The 23,980-nt window shown below is 44.9% G+C and overlaps 1 protein-coding gene across 3 annotated transcripts in view; it reads right to left on the bottom strand.

Annotated features, from left to right (window-relative positions):
* pcnx1 (pecanex 1) overlaps positions 1–23,980 on the bottom strand; it is a 78,806-nt gene that overhangs the window by 38,405 nt on the left and 16,421 nt on the right. For all 3 annotated transcript variants that reach the window (XR_005037831.1, XM_036955352.1, XM_036955351.1), the window contains exons 6-10: positions 18,340–18,469; positions 11,856–12,049; positions 3,095–3,188; positions 2,919–2,976; positions 501–715 (exon numbers count right to left, since the gene is read on the bottom strand). Coding sequence is in view for 2 of the 3 variants with exons in the window: in XM_036955352.1 (XP_036811247.1) it covers positions 501–715; positions 2,919–2,976; positions 3,095–3,188; positions 11,856–12,049; positions 18,340–18,469 (691 nt within the window). In the remaining variant the exon portion in view is untranslated. The remainder of the gene's footprint in view (positions 1–500; positions 716–2,918; positions 2,977–3,094; positions 3,189–11,855; positions 12,050–18,339; positions 18,470–23,980) is intronic.

The following is a 23,980-nucleotide window of genomic DNA, read 5'->3' as shown; positions in this document are numbered from 1 at the left end:
TGGTCTAAGGTTAGTGACCAATGGGGAAAAACTCCTGGTCTAAGGTTATTGACCAATGGGGAAAAACTCCTGGTCTAAGGTTATTGACCAATGGGGAAAAACTCCTGGTCTAAGGTTATTGACCAATGGGAAACAACTCCTGGTCTTAGGTTAGTGACCAATGGGGAACAACTCCTGGTCTTAGGTTAGTGACCAATGGGGAACAACTCCTGGTCTAAGGTTAGTGACCAATGGGGAAAAACTCCTGGTCTAAGGTTATTGACCAATGGGGAAAAACTCCTGGTCTAAGGTTATTGACCAATGGGGAAAAACTCCTGGTCTAAGGTTATTGACCAATGGGAAACAACTCCTGGTCTTAGGTTAGTGACCAATGGGGAACAACTCCTGGTCTTAGGTTAGTGACCAATGGGGAACAACTCCTGGTCTTAGGTTAGTGACCAATGTCCATTCTTCGGGCGGGGTATACTTCAGTAACTTCACCTGTTAACCAACAAACTAACCTGTCAAACAGAGCCAACAAAGTGAGTCTGTCAAAGTGCAGGCCGACCCACAGGTAAGGCAGCAGCCAGAAGCGGTAGTGCTGTTTGGCCTGGTGTGCTGCAGCCGTGGCTTGGTCCTCCAGGTCTAGAGGAGCATCCTGGAGCTCTGGGCTCAGGTCGACATCCTGCTGTTCTAACAACTCTGGGTCAATGGTTAGGAGACGGTTCAGACGGATCTGTAGAAAACAAACAAAACACACAAAAATAATCAGGGGGAGGGACACTGGCGTACCGGACACCCCCCGAAGGTTTGGACACACCTACTCATTCCAGGGTTCTAGAACACCTACTCATTCCAGGGTTCTAGAACACCTACTCATTCAAGGGTTCTAGAACACCTACTCATTCAAGGGTTCTAGAACACCTACTCATTCCAGGGTTCTAGAACACCTACTCATTCCAGGGTTCTAGAACACCTACTCATTCCAGGGTTCTAGAACACCTACTCATTCCAGGGTTCTAGAACACCTACTCATTCAAGGGTTTTATATTTATTTTTGACTATTTTCTACATTGTAGAAATAATAGTGAAGACATCAAAACTATTATTATTATTATTATTATTATTATTATTATTATTATTATTATTATTATTATTAAATAACATATGGAATCATGTAGTAACCAAAACAAAAAGTGTTAGAAAATATATAATGATCTGTTTATTTTAGATTCTTCAAAGTAGCCACCCTTTGCCTTGATAACAGCTTTGCACACTCTTGGCATTCTCTCAACCAGCTTCACCTGGAATGCTTTTCCAACAGTCTTGAAGGAGTTCCCACATATACTGAGCACTGTTGGCTGCTGTTCCTTCTCTCTGCGGTCCAACTCATCCCAAACCATCTCAAATTGGGCTGAGGTTGGGTGATTGTGTAGGCCAGGTCATCTGATGCAGCACTCCATCACTCTCCTTGGTCAAATAGTCCTGATACAGCCTGGAGGTGTGTTTTGGGTCATTGTCCTGTTGAAAAACAAGTGATAGTCCCACTAAGCCCAAACCAGATGGGATGGCGTATCGCTGCAGATTGCTGTGGTATCCATGCTGGTTAAGTGTGCCTTGATTTCTAAATAAATCATAGACAATGTCACCAGCAAAGCACCATCACACCTCCTCCTCCATGCTTCACGGGGGGAACCTCACATGCGGAGATCATCCGTTCACCTACTCTGCGTCTCACAAAGACACAACGGTTGGAATTAAAAATCTCAAATTTGGGCTCATCAGACCAAAGGACAGATTTCAACAGGTCTAATGTCCATTGCTCGTGTTACTTGGCCTAAGAAAGTATCTTCTTCTTATTGGTGTCCTTTAGCAGTTGTTTCTTTGCAGCAATTCAACCATAAAAGCCTGATTCACAGTCTCCTCTGAACAGTTGATGTTGAGATGTGTCTGTTACTTGAACTCTGAAGCATTTATCTGGGCTGCAATCTGAGGTGCATTTACCTCTAATTAACATATCCTCTACAGCAGAGGTAACTCTGGGTCTTCCTTTCCTTTGGCGGTTCTCATGAGAGCCAGTATCATCACAGCGCTTGATGGTTTTTGCGACTGCACTTTAAGAAACTTTAAAAGTTCTTGAAATGTTCCGTATTGACTGACCTTCATGTCTTAAAGTAATGATGGACTGTCGTTTCTGTTTGCTTATTTGAGCTGTTCTTGCCATAATATGGACTTGGTCTTTTACCAGATAGGCTATCTTCTGTATAACACCCCTACCTTGTCACAACCCCACTGACGCATTAAGGAAATAAATAACACAAATTAACTTTTAACAAGGCACACCTGTAAATTGAAATGCATTCCAGGTGACTACCTCATGAGGCTGGTTGAGAAAATGCCAATAGTGTGCCAAGCTGTCACCAAGGCAAAGGGTGGCTACTTTGAATAATCTCAAAAATATTTTGATTTATTTAACACTTTTTTTGGGGGTTACTACATGATTCCATATGTGTTATTTCATAGTTGTGATGTTTTCACTATTATTCTACAATGTAGAAAATAGTAAAAAAAAGAATAAGAAAAACCCTTGAATGAGTTGACTGGTACTGTAGTTGATACATTAACCCTCCAAAAAGTAATTGATACATATTTTTAAAATGTCCATATGTTCCAGAAAGATAAGTGTTTTTTGTGCTTCGGGACTGAAAAAGTGTCAAAAGAAAAGAAAACAGATTAAAGTATGACGATACCAGTGTAATGAGCCGACTCAGGAAATCAAAAAGCTCATATCAAAACCGAGAGCCTGATGCTTCCATTGTTCTTCATGAGTTTTAGGTTTTAGAAGGAAAAAAAAAATCTCTCCACAGAAGCACCGACAGTTACAAGGATGATAAAAACAAAACTGACTCTGACGTCACACACACACGATGATCACTCACCAGGTCATGAGGGTAAAAGCGAACTGAGGTAGATCTGGAGAGGTGGGAGTCTGTGTCCCTGTTGAGGTAAAAACAAGGACAAGGTCACTTCAAAAAATGGTAGTCGACTCTGGTCAAAAGTAGTGTACTATATAGGGAATAGGGAGCTATTTCCCTGTTGTGGTTGATGAACTAACCATATGTTATTGGAGGCGCGTCGTGTTGCAGGTTCAAAGTTAACCAGGGACATGTCACATCCTTCCGCCTCGTACAGGGAGGAAGTGTTCTTCCCTGGAAGCACAACACACAGCCTGTTACTCTGATTCGAAAACCAACGTAAAGTGTAGTAAAGTGTAGTAACGTGTAGTAACGTGTAGTAACGTGTAGTAACGCGTAGTAACGCGTAGTAACGCGTAGTAAAGTGTAGTAAAGTGTAGTAACGTGTAGTAAAGTGTAGTAACGTGTAGTAAAATGTAGTAAAGTGTAGTAAAGTGTAGTAACGTGTAGTAACGTGTAGTAACGTGTAGTAAAGTGTAGTAAAGTGTAGTAACGTGTAGTAACGTGTAGTAACGTGTAGTAACGTGTAGTAACGTGTAGTAACGTGTAGTAACGTGTAGTAACGTGTAGTAACGTGTAGTAACGTGTAGTAACGTGTAGTAAAGTGTAGTAGTGTAGTAAAGTGTAGTAACGTGTAGTAAAGTGTAGTAACGTGTAGTAACGTGTAGTAACGTGTAGTAACGTGTAGTAACGTGTAGTAACGTGTAGTAACGTGTAGTAACGTGTAGTAAAGTGTAGTAAAGTGTAGTAAAGTGTAGTAAAGTGTAGTAAAGTGTAGTAACGTGTAGTAACGTGTAGTAACGTGTAGTAACGTGTAGTAACGTGTAGTAAAGTGTAGTAAAGTGTAGTAAAGTGTAGTAAAGTGTAGTAAAGTGTAGTAACGTGTAGTAACGTGTAGTAACGTGTAGTAACGTGTAGTAACGTGTAGTAACGTGTAGTAAAGTGTAGTAAAGTGTAGTAAAGTGTAGTAACGTGTAGTAAAGTGTAGTAAAGTGTAGTAAAGTGTAGTAAAGTGTAGTAACGTGTAGTAAAGTGTAGTAAAGTGTAGTAAAGTGTAGTAAAGTGTAGTAAAGTGTAGTAAAGTGTAGTAAAGTGTAGTAAAGTGTAGTAAAGTGTAGTAAAATCTACCGTACATAAAGATGACAGTGCTGAATAAACGCCGCGTGTACATTATGTTATTGCCGTACGGTCCATCTTAAAATTAGTCTTCACAATCCATGCTCAACAAATCACAACAAAAACAACCACATTAGCCAAATTATTCTGTGGTTTACTACAGGTAACGCATTGGAAAAAAGAAAAGCACAAATTAAACATTTTAAAATAATCCATTAAAAAGAAATACGATTTAAACGAAACAAAATCAGTATTTTGTCTCCCCCATACCCCAACTTCTAATCTTGCCAAATTTTTAAGCAGTTTTGTTAACACACCACCTTAACAGTATATATTTTTTTGTTTTCGTTGTTCAAGTTGTTTACTGCGATAGATGCATACATACGTTATACCAAATGATATGAAAGGTTTGCTAAATAAATAGGAATGGAATGCTTAAAGTTTTTTTTTGTGATCAACTAGGAGATCGAACTGTCGGTCGCGATCGACTGGTTGGTTGACCACTGCCCTACAAAGTGCACAACTTTTAAACTTTTGACCAGGTCGCACCATTTGTAAGGAATAGGGTTTCGATTTGGGATGTAACCCAGGACCACCTGTAGTTAGTCCCACACACTCTGATCTCATTGGCCGATGATATCAGTCCACCAATCAACGGACAAAAAAAAAATCTTTGGCGACTTCAAACTAAATGCCAAGTCAGTGGCGCCTCATCTCATATTCGACGAGCCGACGTGGCTAGTTGAGGTTTGACTGAACTTTGTGTTTTTTTTTACATCCAGCACCAATCAAAAAAAAAGTAATCTAGTAAAAACCATTGAATTCACAAGAGTATAAAACAGCAAATTAAAAACATTGACAGGTCAGGGAATCAGTCTCAAAATCCTTTAAAAAAACACCAGGTGTTAATTTCTCTGGCAACAGCTCTGGGGGAAATTCTTTAAGTCAGCATGTCAATTGCATGCTCCCAAAAAAACTGACATCTGTGGCTTTGGGTTGTGTGACAAAACAGAACATTTTAGAGCGGCCTTTTATTGTGCTTTATCATGCTGTTTAAAATCAGCCACACCTGTCAGGTGGATGGATTATCTTGGCAGAGGAGAAATGCTCACTAACAGGGATGTAAACACATTTGTGCACAACATTTGTGAGAAATAAGCTTTTTTGTGCGTATGGAAATTTTCTTGGATCTTTTAAACATGGGACCAACAATTTACATTTTTTGTTTATATTTTTTGTTCACCGCAAAAATCAGAATGCCATTAACTCTACTAGCCATTAATTAAACTGGTTTGGATTACTCCCTGACCAATATGGCTGACTTTTTCACATCATTCTGGAACTGTGAGGGTTTATGACAGGGATGGACAACTTTGATTGGGGTTGGGGGGAGGAGCCACAAAAAAAAAAAAAAATATGAACTCATGACGGGCCACAGTGGCTCGGGGGTTTGTGTACCCCTTTTCATAGTCAGAGCCGGTCCGAGCCTTTTGGATGCCCTAAGCAACATTTTGTTGGTGGGGGGGGGGGGGACCCCCCACCACAACGCGCAAAACATTTTAGTGGCAAGTTTGCTGCAATTCTATAAGGAGAGAAGATTTAGCGATTTTAATAATACTATTTGACAAAATCAATTGGGGTCCGCCTGTCTGTAATTCGACCATGATTACTACGAGTTTAGATAGCTGGCCGCTAAACTAACTTAATCATAACAATTGAAAAAACTGCTGATGTAGGCCTCCCGAGTGGCACAGCGGTCTAAGACACTGCATCACAGTGCTAGCTGTACCACTAGAGATCCTGGGTTCGACTCCTGTGGCGGGCCCGGGGCACAATGATCGTAGACACGGTCACCAGGTGTACGGTGTTTCCTCCGACACATTGGTGTGTCTGACTTCCGGGTTAAGTGGACATTGTGTCAAGAAGCAGTGCAGCTTGGTTGGGTTGTGTTTCGGGTCCTTCTCCTACGGGTGTTGCAGCGATGAATTGTGGGATTATTATAATTACTTTTAAACTGCTGACGCACAACCAAACTCCAAAATTGCACCTTGTCTATTATACTATTCTAACACTCAACATTGGGGCGGGAGGGGGGGTTCCCATCCCTGGTCTATGACTTAGCCCCTCTAGTAATTGAAAACGATCTCTATGGTTGGGATTCCCTCTTGCCATCCACTGCTATGCAATCTGGTTTCAGAGCTGGTCATGGGTGCACCTCAGCCACGCTCAAGGTCCTAAACGACATCATAACCTCCATCGATAAGAGACAATACTGTGCAACCATCTTCATTGACCTGGCCAAGGCATTCGACTCTGTCAATCACAACATTCTTATTGGCAGACTCAACAGCCTTGGTTTCTCAAATGACTGTCTCGCCTGGTTCACCAACTACTTCTCTGATAGAGTTCAGTGTGTCAAATCGGAGGGCCTGTTGTCCAGACCTCTGGCAGTCTCTATGGGGGTGCCACAGGGTTCAATTCTCGGGCCGACTCTTTTCTCTGTATATATCAATGATGTAGCTCGTTGCTGGCAATTCTCTGATCCACCTCTACGCAGACGACACCATTCTGTATACCTCTGGCCATTCTTTGGACACTGTGTTAACTAACCTCCAGACGAGCTTCAATGCCATACAACTCTCCTTCCATGGCCTACAGCTGCTCTTCAATGCTAGCATCACTACTCTGGACGGTTCTAGACTTAGAATATGTGGACAACTACAAATACCTGGTTAGACTGTAAACTCTCCTTCCAGACTCACATTAAGCATCTCCAATCCAAAATTAAATATAGAATTGGCTTCCTATTTTGCAACAAAGCCTCCTTCACTCATGCTGCCAAACATACCCTCGTAAAACTGACTATCCTACCGATCCTTGACTTCGGCGATGTCATTTACAAAATAGCCTCCAACACTCTACTCAGCTAATTGGATGCAGTCTATCACAGTGCAATCAGTCACCAAAGCCCCATATACCACCCACCACTGTGACCTGTTGGCTGGCCCTCGCTGCATATTCGTCGCCAAACCCACTGGCTCCAGGTCATCTACAAGTCTCTGCCAGGTAAAGCCCTGCCTTATCTCAGCTCACTGGTCACCATAGCAACACCCACCCGTAGCACGCGCTCCAGCAGGTATATTCCACTGGTCACCATAGCAACGCCCACCTGTAGCACGCGCTCCAGCAGGTATATTTCACTGGTCACCATAGCAACACCCACCCGTAGCACGCGCTCCAGCAGGTATATTCCACTGGTCACCATAGCAACACCCACCCGTAGCACGCGCTCCAGCAGGTATATTCCACTGGTCACCATAGCAACACCCACCCGTAGCACGCGCTCCAGCAGGTATATTCCACTGGTCACCATAGCAACACCCACCCGTAGCACGCGCTCCAGCAGGTATATTCCACTGGTCACCATAGCAACACCCACCCGTAGCACGCGCTCCAGCAGGTATATTCCACTGGTCACCATAGCAACACCCACCCGTAGCACGCGCTCCAGCAGGTATATTCCACTGGTCACCATAGCAACACCCACCCGTAGCACGCGCTCCAGCAGGTATATTCCACTGGTCACCATAGCAACACCCACCTGTAGCACGCGCTCGAGCAGGTATATTCCACTGGTCACCATAGCAACACCCACCTGTAGCACGTGCTCCAGCAGGTATATTCCACTGGTCACCATAGCAACACCCACCTGTAGCACGCGCTCGAGCAGGTATATTCCACTGGTCACCATAGCAACACCCACCTGTAGCACGCGCTCGAGCAGGTATATTCCACTGGTCACCATAGCAACACCCACCTGTAGCACGCGCTCCAGCAGGTATATTCCACTGGTCACCATAGCAACACCTCCTGTGGCCACCTGTCCTTCCAGTTCTCAGATGCCAATGACTGGAACTAATTGCAAAAATCACTGAAGTTGGAGACTTATATCTCCCTCACTAACTTTAAGCATCAGCTGTCAGAGCAGCTTACCGATCACTGTACACAGCCCATCTGTAAATAGCCCATCCAACTACCTTGGGGCGGTAAGCGTAGCCTAGTGGTTAGAGCGTTGGACTAGTAACCAAAAGGTTGGAAGATCGAATCACCGAGATGACAAGGTACAAAATAAGTCGTTCTGCCCCTGAACAAGGCAGCTAACCCACTGTTCCTAGACCAGTTAAATCTGTCGTTCTGCCCCTGAACAAGGCAGCTAAACCACTGTTCCTAGACCAGTTAAATCTGTCGTTCTGCCCCTGAACAAGGCAGCTAAACCACTGTTCCTAGACCAGTTAAATCTGTCGTTCTGCCCCTGAACAAGGCAGCTAAACCACTGTTCCTAGACCAGTTAAATCTGTCGTTCTGCCCCTGAACAAGGCAGCTAAACAACTGTTCCTAGACCAGTTAAATCTGTCGTTCTGCCCCCTGAACAAGGCAGCTAACCCACTGTTCCCAGGCCGTCGTTGAAAATAAGAAAGTGTTCTTAACTGACTTGCCAAGTTAAATAAAGGTAAAATAAAAAAATGTAATACAAATCCCAATATTGTTATTTATTTTTGCTCTTATGCACCCCAGTATCCCGACTTGCACATCATCTTCTGCACATCTATCACTCCAGTGTTAATGCCAAATTGTAATTATTTCACCACCATGGCCTTTTTATTGCCTTTACCTCCCTTATCTTACCTCATTTGTACACACTGTAAATATACCTTTTCTACTGTATTATTGACTGTATGTTTGTTTATCCCATGTGTAACTCTGTGTTGTTGTTTGTGTCGAATTGCTTTGCTTTATCTTGGCCAGGTCGCAGTTGTAAATGAGAACTTGTTCTCAACTGGCCTAACTGGTTAAATAAAGGTGTTCTCAACTGGCCTACCTGGTTAAATAAAGGTGTTCTCAACTGGCCTACCTGGTTAAATAAAGGTGTTCTCAACTAGCCTACCTGGTTAAATAAAGGTGTTCTCAACTAGCCTACCTGGTTAAATAAAGGTGTTCTCAACTAGCCTACCTGGTTAAATAAAGGTGTTCTCAACTGGCCTACCTGGTTAAATAAAGGTGTTCTCAACTAGCCTACCTGGTTAAATAAAGGTGTTCTCAACTAGCCTACCTGGTTAAATAAAGGTGTTCTCAACTAGCCTACCTGGTTAAATAAAGGTGTTCTCAACTAGCCTACCTGGTTAAATAAAGGTGTTCTCAACTGGCCTACCTGGTTAAATAAAGGTGTTCTCAACTAGCCTACCTGGTTAAATAAAGGTGTTCTCAACTAGCCTACCTGGTTAAATAAAGGTGTTCTCAACTGGCCTACCTGGTTAAATAAAGGTGTTCTCAACTGGCCTACCTGGTTAAATAAAGGTGTTCTCAACTAGCCTACCTGGTTAAATAAAGGTGTTCTCAACTAGCCTACCTGGTTAAATAAAGGTGTTCTCAACTGGCCTACCTGGTTAAATAAAGGTGTTCTCAACTGGCCTACCTGGTTAAATAAAGGTGTTCTCAACTGGCCTACCTGGTTAAATAAAGGTGTTCTCAACTAGCCTACCTGGTTAAATAAAGGTGTTCTCAACTAGCCTACCTGGTTAAATAAAGGTGTTCTCAACTAGCCTACCTGGTTAAATAAAGGTGTTCTCAACTGGCCTACCTGGTTAAATAAAGGTGTTCTCAACTGGCCTACCTGGTTAAATAAAGGTGTTCTCTACTAGCCTACCTGGTTAAATAAAGGTGTTCTCAACTGGCCTACCTGGTTAAATAAAGGTGTTCTCAACTGGCCTACCTGGTTAAATAAAGGTGTTCTCAACTGGCCTACCTGGTTAAATAAAGGTGTTCTCAACTAGCCTACCTGGTTAAATAAAGGTGTTCTCAACTGGCCTAACTGGTTAAATAAAGGTGTTCTCAACTGGCCTAACTGGTTAAATAAAGGTGTTCTCAACTGGCCTAACTGGTTAAATAAAGGTGTTCTCAACTGGCCTAACTGGTTAAATAAAGGTGTTCTCAACTGGCCTACCTGGTTAAATAAAGGTGTTCTCAACTGGCCTACCTGGTTAAATAAAGGTGTTCTCAACTGGCCTACCTGGTTAAATAAAGGTGTTCTCAACTGGCCTACCTGGTTAAATAAAGGTGTTCTCAACTGGCCTACCTGGTTAAATAAAGGTGTTCTCAACTGGCCTAACTGGTTAAATAAAGGTGTTCTCAACTGGCCTACCTGGTTAAATAAAGGTGTTCTCAACTAGCCTACCTGGTTAAATAAAGGTGTTCTCAACTGGCCTACCTGGTTAAATAAAGGTGTTCTCAACTAGCCTACCTGGTTAAATAAAGGTGTTCTCAACTGGCCTAACTGGTTAAATAAAGGTGTTCTCAACTGGCCTACCTGGTTAAATAAAGGTGTTCTCAACTAGCCTACCTGGTTAAATAAAGGTGTTCTCAACTGGCCTACCTGGTTAAATAAAGGTGTTCTCAACTGGCCTAACTGGTTAAATAAAGGTGTTCTCAACTAGCCTACCTGGTTAAATAAAGGTGTTCTCAACTGGCCTACCTGGTTAAATAAAGGTGTTCTCAACTAGCCTACCTGGTTAAATAAAGGTGTTCTCAACTGGCCTAACTGGTTAAATAAAGGTGTTCTCAACTGGCCTAACTGGTTAAATAAAGGTGTTCTCAACTAGCCTACCTGGTTAAATAAAGGTGTTCTCAACTGGCCTAACTGGTTAAATAAAGGTGTTCTCAACTAGCCTACCTGGTTAAATAAAGGTGTTCTCAACTGGCCTAACTGGTTAAATAAAGGTGTTCTCAACTAGCCTACCTGGTTAAATAAAGGTGTTCTCAACTGGCCTACCTGGTTAAATAAAGGTGTTCTCAACTAGCCTACCTGGTTAAATAAAGGTGTTCTCAACTGGCCTAACTGGTTAAATAAAGGTGTTCTCAACTAGCCTACCTGGTTAAATAAAGGTGTTCTCAACTAGCCTACCTGGTTAAATAAAGGTGTTCTCAACTGGCCTACCTGGTTAAATAAAGGTGTTCTCAACTGGCCTACCTGGTTAAATAAAGGTGTTCTCAACTGGCCTACCTGGTTAAATAAAGGTGTTCTCAACTGGCCTACCTGGTTAAATAAAGGTGTTTCTCAACTAGCCTACCTGGTTAAATAAAGGTGTTCTCAACTAGCCTACCTGGTTAAATAAAGGTGTTCTCAACTAGCCTACCTGGTTAAATAAAGGTGTTCTCAACTAGCCTACCTGGTTAAATAAAGGTGTTCTCAACTAGCCTACCTGGTTAAATAAAGGTGTTCTCAACTAGCCTACCTGGTTAAATAAAGGTGTTCTCAACTGGCCTAACTGGTTAAATAAAGGTGTTCTCAACTAGCCTACCTGGTTAAATAAAGGTGTTCTCAACTAGCCTACCTGGTTAAATAAAGGTGTTCTCAACAGGCCTACCTGGTTAAATAAAGGTGTTCTCAACTAGCCTACCTGGTTAAATAAAGGTGTTCTCAACTAGCCTACCTGGTTAAATAAAGGTGTTCTCAACTGGCCCACCTGGTTAAATAAAAAATATAATACATATTATACTAACTGCAAATCCTAGTCCATACTTCATCGTTCCAACCAGTCCCTATCACAGGACACCATGCTTCAGCAACATCCTGACTCAGATACAACCGTACATATTACTCCGAGCATTATGGGCAATGTAGTTCTTCATGCTAGAACTCTGTTCTCACCCTAGTGGGACTCTTGGCATGAACATGGCAAGAGTGGTAGAGCATTATGGGTACTGTAGTACATTGTTACACTTCCCTACCGAAGTCATCCTGCAGGCTGGTAGTGCCTACGGTAGAGGCCTTGTCCTGAGAGCCCTCCAGGTGTGCACTTCCATTCCTGGCCAGCAGGGAGGCGCTAGCGCTCAGCACGGTCACCTGGGACGGGGTTCTGGACGGCTGACCTTTCACCTGGGAAGTAGAAGGCTGGGAGGCCTGGCTGAGAGCCTCCTGAAGACTGAATGGAGGAGAAGAGTGACAGGGACAGGAGGAGAGGGGGACATGGGAACGAGGACAGGGAGACAGATGAGATACAATATAGGAGGTGAAGCACAGTAACAACATAGACGAGATGTGGAGGAAGGAGATAAACACTAGTTAGATATAAAATGTTTTAAATATCAGATAAAATATCAGGGGAAATAGGTTGTGAGAATAAGAGCAGGGTACCCAATAGGATATTTATAAAAATGGCAGACTAAGAAAGTACACCGGAAAGGGGGAGGACGTGTACTCAGTCAAAGATACAGTAGGTGATAGGGTCCACCCCTAGAAGGCCGGTCCACCCCTGGAAGGCTGGTACAGGGAAGAGAAGCAGGAGGGGGAAGGCCGGTCCACCCCTAGAAGGCTGGTACAGGAAAGAGAAGCAGGAGGGAGAAGGCCGGTCCACCCCTAGAAGGCTGGTACAGGGAAGAGAAGCAGGAGGGAGAAGGCCAGTCCACCCCTAGAAGGCTGGTACAGGGAAGAGAAGCAGGAGGGAGAAGGCCAGTCCACCCCTAGAAGGCTGGTACAGGGAAGAGAAGCAGGAGGGAGAAGGCCGGTCCACCCCTAGAAGGCTGGTACAGGGAAGAGAAGCAGGAGGGAGAAGGCCGGTCCACCAATAGAAGGCTAGAAGGCCTGGTCCACCACTAGGAGGCCTGGTCCACCACTAGGAGGCCTGGTCCACCACTAGGAGGCCTGGTCCACCACTAGGAGGCCTGGTCCACCACTAGGAGGCCTGATCCACCACTAGGAGGCCTGATCCACCACTAGGAGGCCTGATCCACCACTAGGAGGCCTGGTCCACCACTAGGAGGCTGGTACAGGGAGGAGGAGCAGGAGGCTGGTCCACCACTAAAAGTCTGGTACAGGGAGGAGGAGGGAGAAGCAGGAGGCTGGTCGTCCAAGGAAGCGTCCCAAATGGCATCTTATTGCCTATAATCTATACGGAGCCCTGTCGGCCCTGGTCAAAAGTAGTGCACAAAATAGGGAATATGGCTGTCATTTGGGACGTGCCTCAAGTCTCCAGTGGAGACGTGTGCATACTCTAATTAACCCTGGAGACGTGTGCATACTCTAATTAACCCTGGAGACGTGTGCATACTCTAATTAACCCTGGAGACGTGTGTGTATACTCTAATTAACCCTGGAGACGTGTGTGTATACTCTAATTAACCCTGGAGACGTGTGTGTATACTCTAATTAACCCTGGAGACGTGTGTGTATACTCTAATTAACCCTGGAGACGTGTGTGTATACTCTAATTAACCCTGGAGACGTGTGTGTATACTCTAATTAACCCTGGAGACGTGTGCATACTCTAATTAACCCTGGAGACGTGTGTGTATACTCTAATTAACCCTGGAGACGTGTGTGTATACTCTAATTAACCCTGGAGACGTGTGTGTATACTCTAATTAACCCTGGAGACGTGTGTGTATACTCTAATTAACCCTGGAGACGTGTGTATACTCTAATTAACCCTGGAGACGTGTGTATACTCTAATTAACCCTGGAGACGTGTGTATACTCTAATTAACCCTGGAGACGTGTGTATACTCTAATTAACCAAACTAAGACAAACGGCCCGCGCGGCAAAGGAGACCCGAGTGAAAGCGGTGTTTCTATAGTACAGACACCTAGCACTGGTTGGTTAGCAGTGTTTCTGTAGTACAGACACCTAGCACTGTTTGGTTAGCAGTGTTTCTGTAGTACAGACACCTAGCACTGTTTGGTTAGCGGTGTTTCTATAGTACAGACACCTAGCACTGTTTGGTTAGCGGTGTTTCTATAGTACAGACACCTAGCACTGTTTGGTTAGCGGTGTTTCTGTAGTACAGCCACCTAGCACTGTTGGTTGGTTAGCGGTGTTTCTATAGTACAGACACCTAGCACTGTTTGGTTAGCGGTGTTTCTGTGGTACAGACACCTAGCACTGTTTGGTTAGCGGTGTTTCTGTGGTACAGACACCTAGCACTGTTTGGTTAGCGGTGTTTCTGTGGTACAGACACCTAGCACTGTTTGGTTAGCGGTGTTTCTGTGGTACAGACACCTAGCACTGTTTGGTTAGCGGTGTTTCTGTAGTACAGACACCTAGCACTGTTTGGTTAGCGGTGTTTCTGTGGTACAGACACCTAGCACTGTTTGGTTAGCGGTGTTTCTGTGGTACAGACACCTAGCACTGTTTGGTTAGCGGTGTTTCTGTAGTACAGACACCTAGCACTGTTTGGTTAGCGGTGTTTCTATAGTACAGACACCTAGCAGTGTTTCTATAGTACAGACACCTAGCACTGTTTGGTTAGCGGTGTTTCAGTAGTACAGACACCTAGCCCTATTGTTTGGTTAGCGGTGTTTCTATAGTACAGACACCTAGCACTGTTGTTTGGTTCTGTTATAATCTCCACCCGGCACAGCCAGAAGAGGACTGGCCACCCCTCATAGCCTGGTTCCTCTCTACCCGGCACAGCCAGAAGAGGACTGGCCACCCCTCATAGCCTGGTTCCTCTCTACCTGCACAGCCAGAAGAGGACTGGCCACCCCTCATAGCCTGGTTCCTCTCTACCCGGCACAGCCAGAAGAGGACTGGCCACCCCTCATAGCCTGGTTCCTCTCTACCCGGCACAGCCAGAAGAGGACTGGCCACCCCTCATAGCCTGGTTCCTCTCTACCTGGCACAGCCAGAAGAGGACTGGCCACCCCTCATAGCCTGGTTCCTCTCTACCTGGCACAGCCAGAAGAGGACTGGCCACCCCACATAGCCTGGTTCCTCTCTACCCGGCACAGCCAGAAGAGGACTGGCCACCCCTCATAGCCTGGTTCCTCTCTACCTGCACAGCCAGAAGAGGACTGGCCACCCCTCATAGCCTGGTTCCTCTCTACCCGGCACAGCCAGAAGAGGACTGGCCACCCCTCATAGCCTGGTTCCTCTCTACCCGGCACAGCCAGAAGAGGACTGGCCACCCCTCATAGCCTGGTTCCTCTCTACCTGGCACAGCCAGAAGAGGACTGGCCACCCCACATAGCCTGGTTCCTCTCTAGGTTTCTTCCTAGGTTCTGGCCTTTCTAGGGAGTTTTTCCTAGCCACCGTGCTTCTACACCTGCATTGCTTGCTGTTTGGGGGTTTTAGTCTGTGTTTCTGTACAGCACTTTGAGATATCAGCCGATGTAAAAATGGTCTTTATAAATACATTTGATTGATTCCTCAAATGTTCTCCTGTTCTATTGGTTTTCTTTCATTGTCTAGCAGCCAAAGACATTATATCCTGGTCTCTAATAGCAACTTAAGACAGTCGTTGCATCTTTAGATCTCCCCTTCTTTCAACAACGGATATTTCCGTCTGTCCATGAAACCGCTTCCATGTGCCGGTGTGCATTTCAGAACAGTGATTTGCTTACCACCGTGCGCACATTGCTGCGCCTAAAATGTGAATATATATATATATAGTTATCATATATAGTTATCATATATAGTTATCATATATAGTTATCAAGCTAAACATTCTGATCTGTTCAATCAGTTGTATTAATTGATACCCGTGCATACCTCCACTACATTGTCTTGATAGGAATCATGGGGATTAAGGAGTGAGTATACGCAGTACCCACTGAAAAATACGTGCGTATATATATACCCTCGTCTACACCATTACACGTCTGTACGGTTAGCTTCCATACCATCCCTCTCAGAGATATGCATGGCAGTATGCCTCAGCTCGATCGGCTCAATAAGACAAAGCGTCCTGATCTGGCAGGTTAGTGTCCTCGGGATGCACTCCAGAGGGGAGGGATGTCGATGCTATAGCATCCGTCCATCATCTTTAAAATCTATACTTTAAAAAAAAAATCAGCTTCTTCTCCTTCCCCCCCCCCCAGGAAGATGCAGACTATTTTTGGCCGTACAAAACGCTGCGTCCTTTGACAATAGTGCCCAGATGTCCTGGTCTTGGCACTGTGTAGATTTTACTCTACATTTATTTCACCCCATTTTCAATCAGAAAGTGAACCTTCCAACCAAGGAGGTGTTCCTAACTTATCTAATGTAATGGGAATCTTCAACCATATGCTGCTGCACATTCCTGGACATAACTATAGTCAAATAGGTTTTTTGTTCTATTCATATTTCTAAATGTTACTTAGCCACTGAAATGTTAAACGAGGAGAAAGTAGCCTGTCAGCCACTGGCAGTCTGGGATCAATAAGATTCAAAATGCTCAACAGTCTCGAAATGGCTTCTCTAACGCTCTGCCGATCCTTAAAGAAACCCCTCGTTATCTCATCATCCCAAATATGAGCATTTGCCGTCCTCCTGCTCCTCCTCCTCCACCTCCACCTCGGGACACATGCTTGGCCGACCAGCTCAGCTCTGAATTTGTCTGTTAGGAGTTTCCTTGTTTCTGCTTGAAATAACACAGGAAATGTCACGATAAAGGAGTAAAGGAGAAACAGATTGAAAACCCCAAAAGAGAAACAAACAACAAACACAAGGAAAAGTTAAACTCATGCAGGAGAATGGAAAGAGTTGGAGGCAGAGAGAAATCTCATACAGGAGAATGGAAAGAGTTGGAGGCAGAGAGAAACACATCATGCACCATGAGGCAATGGTACAAGGAATCATCCTCCCTGCCTTCCAGAGTAGAGGACAGGACCTAATCCCCCCCCCCCCTGCCTTCCAGTGACAGGACCTAATCCCCCTCCCTGCCTTCCAGTGACAGGACCTAATCCCCCCCCCCCCGTCTTCCAGTGACAGGACGGGACCTAATCCCCCTCTCTGCCTTCCAGTGACAGGACCTAATCCCCCTCCCCCTGCCTTCCAGTGACAGGACGGGACCTAATCCCCCTCCCTGCCTTCCAGTGACAGGACCTAATCCCCCCCCCCGTCTTCCAGTGACAGGACCTAATCCCCCTCTCTGCCTTCCAGTGACAGAACCTAATCCCCCTCTCTGCCTTCCAGTGACAGGACCTAATCCCCCCCCCCCCCCCCCCCCCCCGTCTTCCAGTGACAGAACCTAATCCCCCTCTCTGCCTTCCAGTGACAGGACCTAATCCCCCCCCCCCTGCCTTCCAGTGACAGGACGGGACCTAATCCCCCTCCCTGCCTTCCAGTGACAGGACCTAATCCCCCCCCCGTCTTCCAGTGACAGGACCTAATCCCCCTCTCTGCCTTCCAGTGACAGAACCTAATCCCCCTCTCTGCCTTCCAGTGACAGGACCTAATCCCCCCCCCCCCCCCCCGTCTTCCAGTGACAGAACCTAATCCCCCTCTCTGCCTTCCAGTGACAGGACCTAATCCCCCCCCCCCCTCCCCGTCTTCCAGTGACAGGACCTAATCCCCCTCCCTGTCTTCCAGTGACAGGACCGAATCCCCCTCTCTGTCTTCCAGTGACAGGACCTAATCCCCCTCTCTGCCTTCCAGTGACAGGACAGGACCTAATCCCCCTCCCTGTCTTCCAGTGACAGGACCTAATCCCCCTCTCTGTCTTCCAGTGACAGGACCTAATCCCCCTCTCTGTCTTCCAGTGACAGGACCGAATCCCCCTCTCTGTCTTCCAGTGACAGAACCTAATCCCCCTCTCTGCCTTCCAGTGACAGGACCTAATCCCCCCCCCCCCCCCTCCCCGTCTTCCAGTGACAGGACCTAATCCCCCTCCCTGTCTTCCAGTGACAGGACCTAATCCCCCTCTCTGCCTTCCAGTGACAGGACAGGACCTAATCCCCCTCCCTGTCTTCCAGTGACAGGACCTAATCCCCCTCCCTGCCTTCCAGTGACAGGACCTAATCCCCCTCCCTGCCTTCCAGTGACAGGACCTAATCCCCCTCCCTGCCTTCCAGTGACAGGACCTAATCCCCCTCTCTGCCTTCCAGTGACAGGACCTAATCCCCCTCCCTGCCTTCCAGTGACAGGACCTAATCCCCCTCCCTGCCTTCCAGTGACAGGACCTAATCCCCCTCCCTGCCTTCCAGTGACAGGACAGGACAGGACCAACACTGGTGTTAGAGGAAGGAATGAGTGTGAAATAGTTTTATAGAAGTAGATGGAAGGGAAGAGTGGAACCTGCTGCATGACCCCCGAGCCCCACCTTTGACCATGTACATTACCCAACATGCACAGCTCTACCCAGAAACCCCATATCCCTGTCCTTTACAATTACCCAACATACACTGCAAAGGGTACCCTCCCGGACTCCTTCCATGTCCGTTAGCCAACATGCACAGCTGACCCTGACCCCTGAGCCTGTCCGTGGATGGCCCAGCATGCATTGCGGAGCGTACCTGAGGGGTGATCCGATGAGGGAGGAGGGGGGCGTGGGGTTACTCCCCGCGTTGTGCCGCCGCCGCACTGCCTGCCGACGGAACGTACTACGCTCACGCCGAAACGTCACCGTGTCCTCGTTCCCGGGGGCTGTCAAGGCGAGAGAAAGCGCAGTGGGGAAGTGGGTTAGCAACATGGCCGACAACCATAGAGTTGGATTGAGGACACATTTGTACCAAAGCCTGATAGCCCTTAAAAATGGAGCTGACCGGGCTAGTCACAGAAGCTGCTATTGCAAAGAGATGATATCTCTCGTACATCTCTATGGTGACCACCTGACTTAGCCGAGCTTGTGTCGGTCCTAACGTTGTGATTAATTGTATCGCCTTGGTTTTGTTACTGTTTTGCTGCTCCAAAACAGTAAGGGGATGGACGTTCCCCCTTTGTCTACGTGTCAGCATGGCTGGCCGCTGCTTAGAGAACGCTAGGCCTGAGCCTCACAGAGCAAAAACACCAGCAGAGTAGAGCCCTGCACGGGCATAACATTTAAGCCCAAGCCCTACACAGGCCCACGACGTTCAGGCCCTACGCTACCCAGGCCCACGACGTTCAGGCCCTACGCTACCCAGGCCCACGACGTTCAGGCCCTACGCTACCCAGGCCCACGACGTTCAGGCCCTACGCTACCCAGGCCCTACGCTACCCAGGCCCACGACGTTCAGGCCCTACGCTACCCAGGCCCACGACGTTCAGGCCCTACGCTACCCAGGCCTGATTGCTTCTGCAACATTTAAGGCCCGGCCCGAAACCAGAAATAACTTCTTCCATTAGTAAATCCATTAGCTGCTTCTCTCGGTCACTCACTCCCTCCCTGCACACAGCACGCTCTGCTCATGGTTCTCTGAGTCTACGTATCCATAGCAACGGCTCCTCTTGGCCTGCTCTGCTCAATGAAATGAGCAGAGAGCAGTTAGCTGTTGGCTACTTTTCGTCACTCTAAACTCATTATTATCAACAGTATTATTTTCTGTGAAAAAATCTCTTCCGTCTTATATTGGACGAGATTGAAGTACTTCTGACATCATGTTATGATCTTAGTCAGATATGACTGTACGGCCCAGCAGAGCACGAATAAATGGCTCAGCTTCAAAATGTTTGAGATCAATTTAGTAATACTCAAGCCCATAGCAGAGCTCTGCAGAGGGGCCTATACAACTCTAAATTCACTTTGGACCTGGAAATCAGTTCTACTGCCATTTTACATTGTTCTCCTCTAAATCAGGGACTGTTTTATGCCTGGGACACCAGGTGTGTTATCAGGTAGAAAAGAAAACCACAAGTACTCCAGACCTGGTCGGGTAAGAGTTGAATACCCCTGCCCTCTGCCACAGGGATATCAGAACAGTGACTAACAACAGTTCCTGCCTGAACATCAGACAGAGATACTAAAACAGGGGTCATGTGTTCAGTAAATCAGTTGAAAGATAGCTGCAGTTATGAAACAACACAACTAAAGCCCATCACACACACACACACACACACACCTCAACCAGTCAGATCCATGCATGTCAGAAGACAGGTAAATACAACCAAACCTGTTAGTAACTGTCCTCCTCAGCGTGTATTATAGGTGACACTACCCTGTCTACCTCTCAATTTCTCTCTGCGGGCGTAAATGGAATCCCTCAGCTCAGCTGCAAACCAAGCTACACCAGGGTAGATGAGGACTGTTACCGTCCACTCACTGCCAACCCTGGCAGACAGGTCCAGACACACCCAGACTCTGGTGGTGTATATATACACTGGCGCCCAGCTGACTGAAAAAAAAATTATTACCCAGCATCCATACCATGACTCATAAAAGACCGACAAATTACAAGACAGGAAATCGTTAATACCAACTCCGAGAGGGGAAACGCCAAAGCTATTACCAGGTCCTTATTTATATAGTGTTATGACTGAGATGACATTGTAAAGTTACATACAGGGGGGTAAAGAGGATGATGTACAGGTTCTTCAGAAAACTTTTCTCACCCAGTGACCTCTTCCACGTGTTTATTTAGAAAGGTTAACTCTGGGTCTTCCTTTCCTGTGACGGTCCTCACGAGAGCCAGTTTCATCACAGAGCTTGATGGTTTTTACGACTGCACACAAACTTTGAAAGTTCTTGACTGACCTTCGTGTCTTAAAGTAATGATGGACTGTCGTTTTGTCTTTGATTATTTGAGCGGTTCTTGCCATAATGTGGACTTGGTGTTTTACCAAATAGGTCTATCTTCTGTATACCACGCCTACCTTGTCACAACACAACTCACACGCATTTAGGAAAGAAGTTCCACAAATTAAAAAAGCACACCTGTTGATTGAAATGCATTCCAGGTGACTACCTCATGAAGCTGGTTGAGAGAATGCCAAGAGTGTGCAAAGCTGTCATCAATATTATAAAATATATTTTTATTTGTTTAAACACTTTTTTTGGTTACTACATGATTCCATATGTTATGTGTTATTTAATAATAATAATAATAAGTTTGGATGTCTTCACTATTATTTCTACAATGTAGAAAAGTCAAAATAAAGAAAAACCCTGGAATGAGTAGCTGTCCAAACTGGCCACTTTAACAATGTTTAAATACTGCTTTATTCATCTCATATGTATATACTGTATTCTATTCTACTGTATTTCAGTTAATGCCACTCCGATATTGCTGAATCTAATATATATATATATTACTTAATTCCATTCTTTCACTTTTAGATTATTATTTTTTTTTGTGTGAATTGTTCGATACTACTGCACTGTTGAAGCGCGGAACACAAGCATTTCACCACACCCACATCTGCTAAATATGTGTAAAGTGATCAATCAAATTTGATTTGACAATACCAACCTAATTGACAGAGTGAAAAGGAGGAAGCCTTGTGCAGAATAAAAATATTTCAGAACATGCATCCTGTTTGCTATAAAGGCACTAAAATAAAACAACAAAGAACTTTGTCCTGAATACAAAGTGTTATGTTTGGGGAAAATCCAATACAACACAGTACGGAGTATCACTCTCCATATTTTCATGCATAGTGGTGGCTGCATCATGTTATGGGTATGCTTGTCAATTATTTAGGACTGCTCGACTAAGGGAACTTACAGATAATTGTATGTGTGGGATACAGAGATGAGTAGTAGTCTAGGCCTTCACTGCACTGGTAAGTCATGCAGTGAAGGCCTAGACTACTACTCATCTCTGTATCCCACACATACAATTATCTGTAAGTTCCCTTAGTCGAGCAGTCCTAAATAATTGACAAGCATACCCATAACATGATGCAGCCACCACTATGCATGAAAATATGGAGAGTGATACTCCGTACTGTGTTGTATTGGATTTTCCCCAAACATAACACTTTGTATTCAGGACAAAGTTCTTTGTTGTTTTATTTTAGCTAGTAGTCTAGGCCTTCACTGCACTGTTAAGTCATGTAGCTAGTTAGCTAGTCTACTCATTTAAAAAGCATGTTAAACACTATTTTTGCACACCGAGTGAGTCCAATGCAACTAATTATGTGACATGTTAAGCACATTTGTACTCCTGAACTTAATTAGGCTTGCCATAACAAACATGGTTGAAAACTTACTGACTTAAGACATTTCAGCTTCTAATTTTATTATATTTATCTTTATTTAACTAGGCAAGTCAGTTAAGAACAAATTCTTATTTTCAATGACGGCCTAGGAACAGTGGGTTTAACTGCCTGTTCGGGGGCAGAACGACAGATTTGTACCTTGTCAGCTCGGGGATTCGAACTTGCAACCTTTCGGTTACTAGTCCAACGCTCTAACCACTAGGCTACCCTGCCGCCCCAGTTAAACAAATTTCTAAAACATGTCTTAAAAAAACATAATTAATTGAAATTATTGGGGTAGTGGGTGTAGATCACAAAATCACAACTTAATCCATTTTAAATTCAGGCTGTAACAACAAACGTGGAAAAAGGTCCAGGGGTGTGAATACTCTAAAAGGCACAGTATCATATAGCATAAGAGCAGACATGACCTGTAATCCAAGTTTCAATTGAAATGGATTCTTTGACATGGATTCATTACAGAAATTCTAATAGGTCAGAAAGTGGCAGCGATGACAACCTAACTGTGGAATGTGCACGTCATGTTATGGGCAGCAGAATTACAGTTAGAGGAAAAACATTAGTCTCTGGGAGGTAAAACCCTCATTGCAGTGAAAGACTACTAGCTAACTAGCGGCATGACTTAACAGTGCAGTGAAGGCCTAGACTACTAGCCCACTAGCTACATGACTTAACAGTGCAGTGAAGGCCTAGACTACTAGACCACTAGCTACATGACTTAACAGTGCAGTGAAGGCCTAGACTACTAGCCCACTAGCTACATGACTTAACAGTGATGTTAAATGCTTAGATTCAGTTTCTATTACAGCAAGTGTCAGAGCTTCATGATAAGCACCTATTTGACATCGTTCGTCAATCCTCTATGCCAGAAAAAACACTGAGGTTACTATGAGAGGTTACTATGAGAGGTTACTAGTCCATAATGAAAACAAGATAACCAAACTATCTGATCAGCTTACCACCCTGACACAAACTACCCACTAAACTATAACCCTAACCCCGGATACCCACTAAACCATAACCCCCGGAAACCATAACCCCTAGAAACCCACTAAACTATAACCCCTAGAAACCCACTAAACTATAACCCCTAGATACCCACTAAACTATAACCCTAGATACCCACTAAACTATAACCCTAGATACCCACTAAACTATAACCCTAGATACCCACTAAACCATAACCCTAGAAACCCACTAAACTATAACCCTAGATACCCACTAAACTATAACCCTAGATACCCACTAAACTGTAACCCTAGATACCCACTAAACCATAACCCCCGGAAACCATAACCCCTAGATACCCACTAAACTATAACCCTAGATACCCACTAAACTATAACCCTAGATACCCACTAAACTATAACCCTAGATACCCACTAAACTATAACCCTAGATACCCACTAAACTGTAACCCTAGATACCCACTAAACCATAACCCCCGGAAACCATAACCCCTAGATACCCACTAAACTATAACCCTAGATACCCACTAAACTATAACCCTAGAAACCCACTAAACTATAACCCTAGATACCCACTAAACTATAACCCTAGATACCCACTAAACTGTAACCCTAGATACCCACTAAACTATAACCCTAGAAACCCCCTAAACTATAACCCTAGATACCCCCTAAACTATAACCCTAGATACCCACTAAACTATAACCCTAGATACCCACTAAACTATAACCCTAGATACTCACTAAACTATAACCCTAGATACTCACTAAACTATAACCCTAGAAACCCCCTAAACTATAACCCCTAGAAACCCCCTAAACTATAACCCTAGAAACCCCCTAAACTATAACCCACTAAACTATAACCCTAGAAACCCCCTAAACTATAACCCCAGAAACCCACTAAACTATAACCCTAGATACCCACTAAACTGTAACCCTAGAAACCCCCTAAACTATAACCCCTAGAAACCCCCTAAACTATAACCCTAGAAACCCCCTAAACTATAACCCACTAAACTACAACCCTAGAAACCCCCTAAACTATAAC

Source organism: Oncorhynchus mykiss, chromosome 19 (assembly GCF_013265735.2).
Source record: "Oncorhynchus mykiss isolate Arlee chromosome 19, USDA_OmykA_1.1, whole genome shotgun sequence".
NCBI classification, from domain to species: Eukaryota; Metazoa; Chordata; class Actinopteri; order Salmoniformes; family Salmonidae; genus Oncorhynchus; species Oncorhynchus mykiss.
The sequence above is the reverse complement of the archived record's forward strand: the minus strand, read 5'-3'. Positions and strand labels throughout refer to the sequence as shown.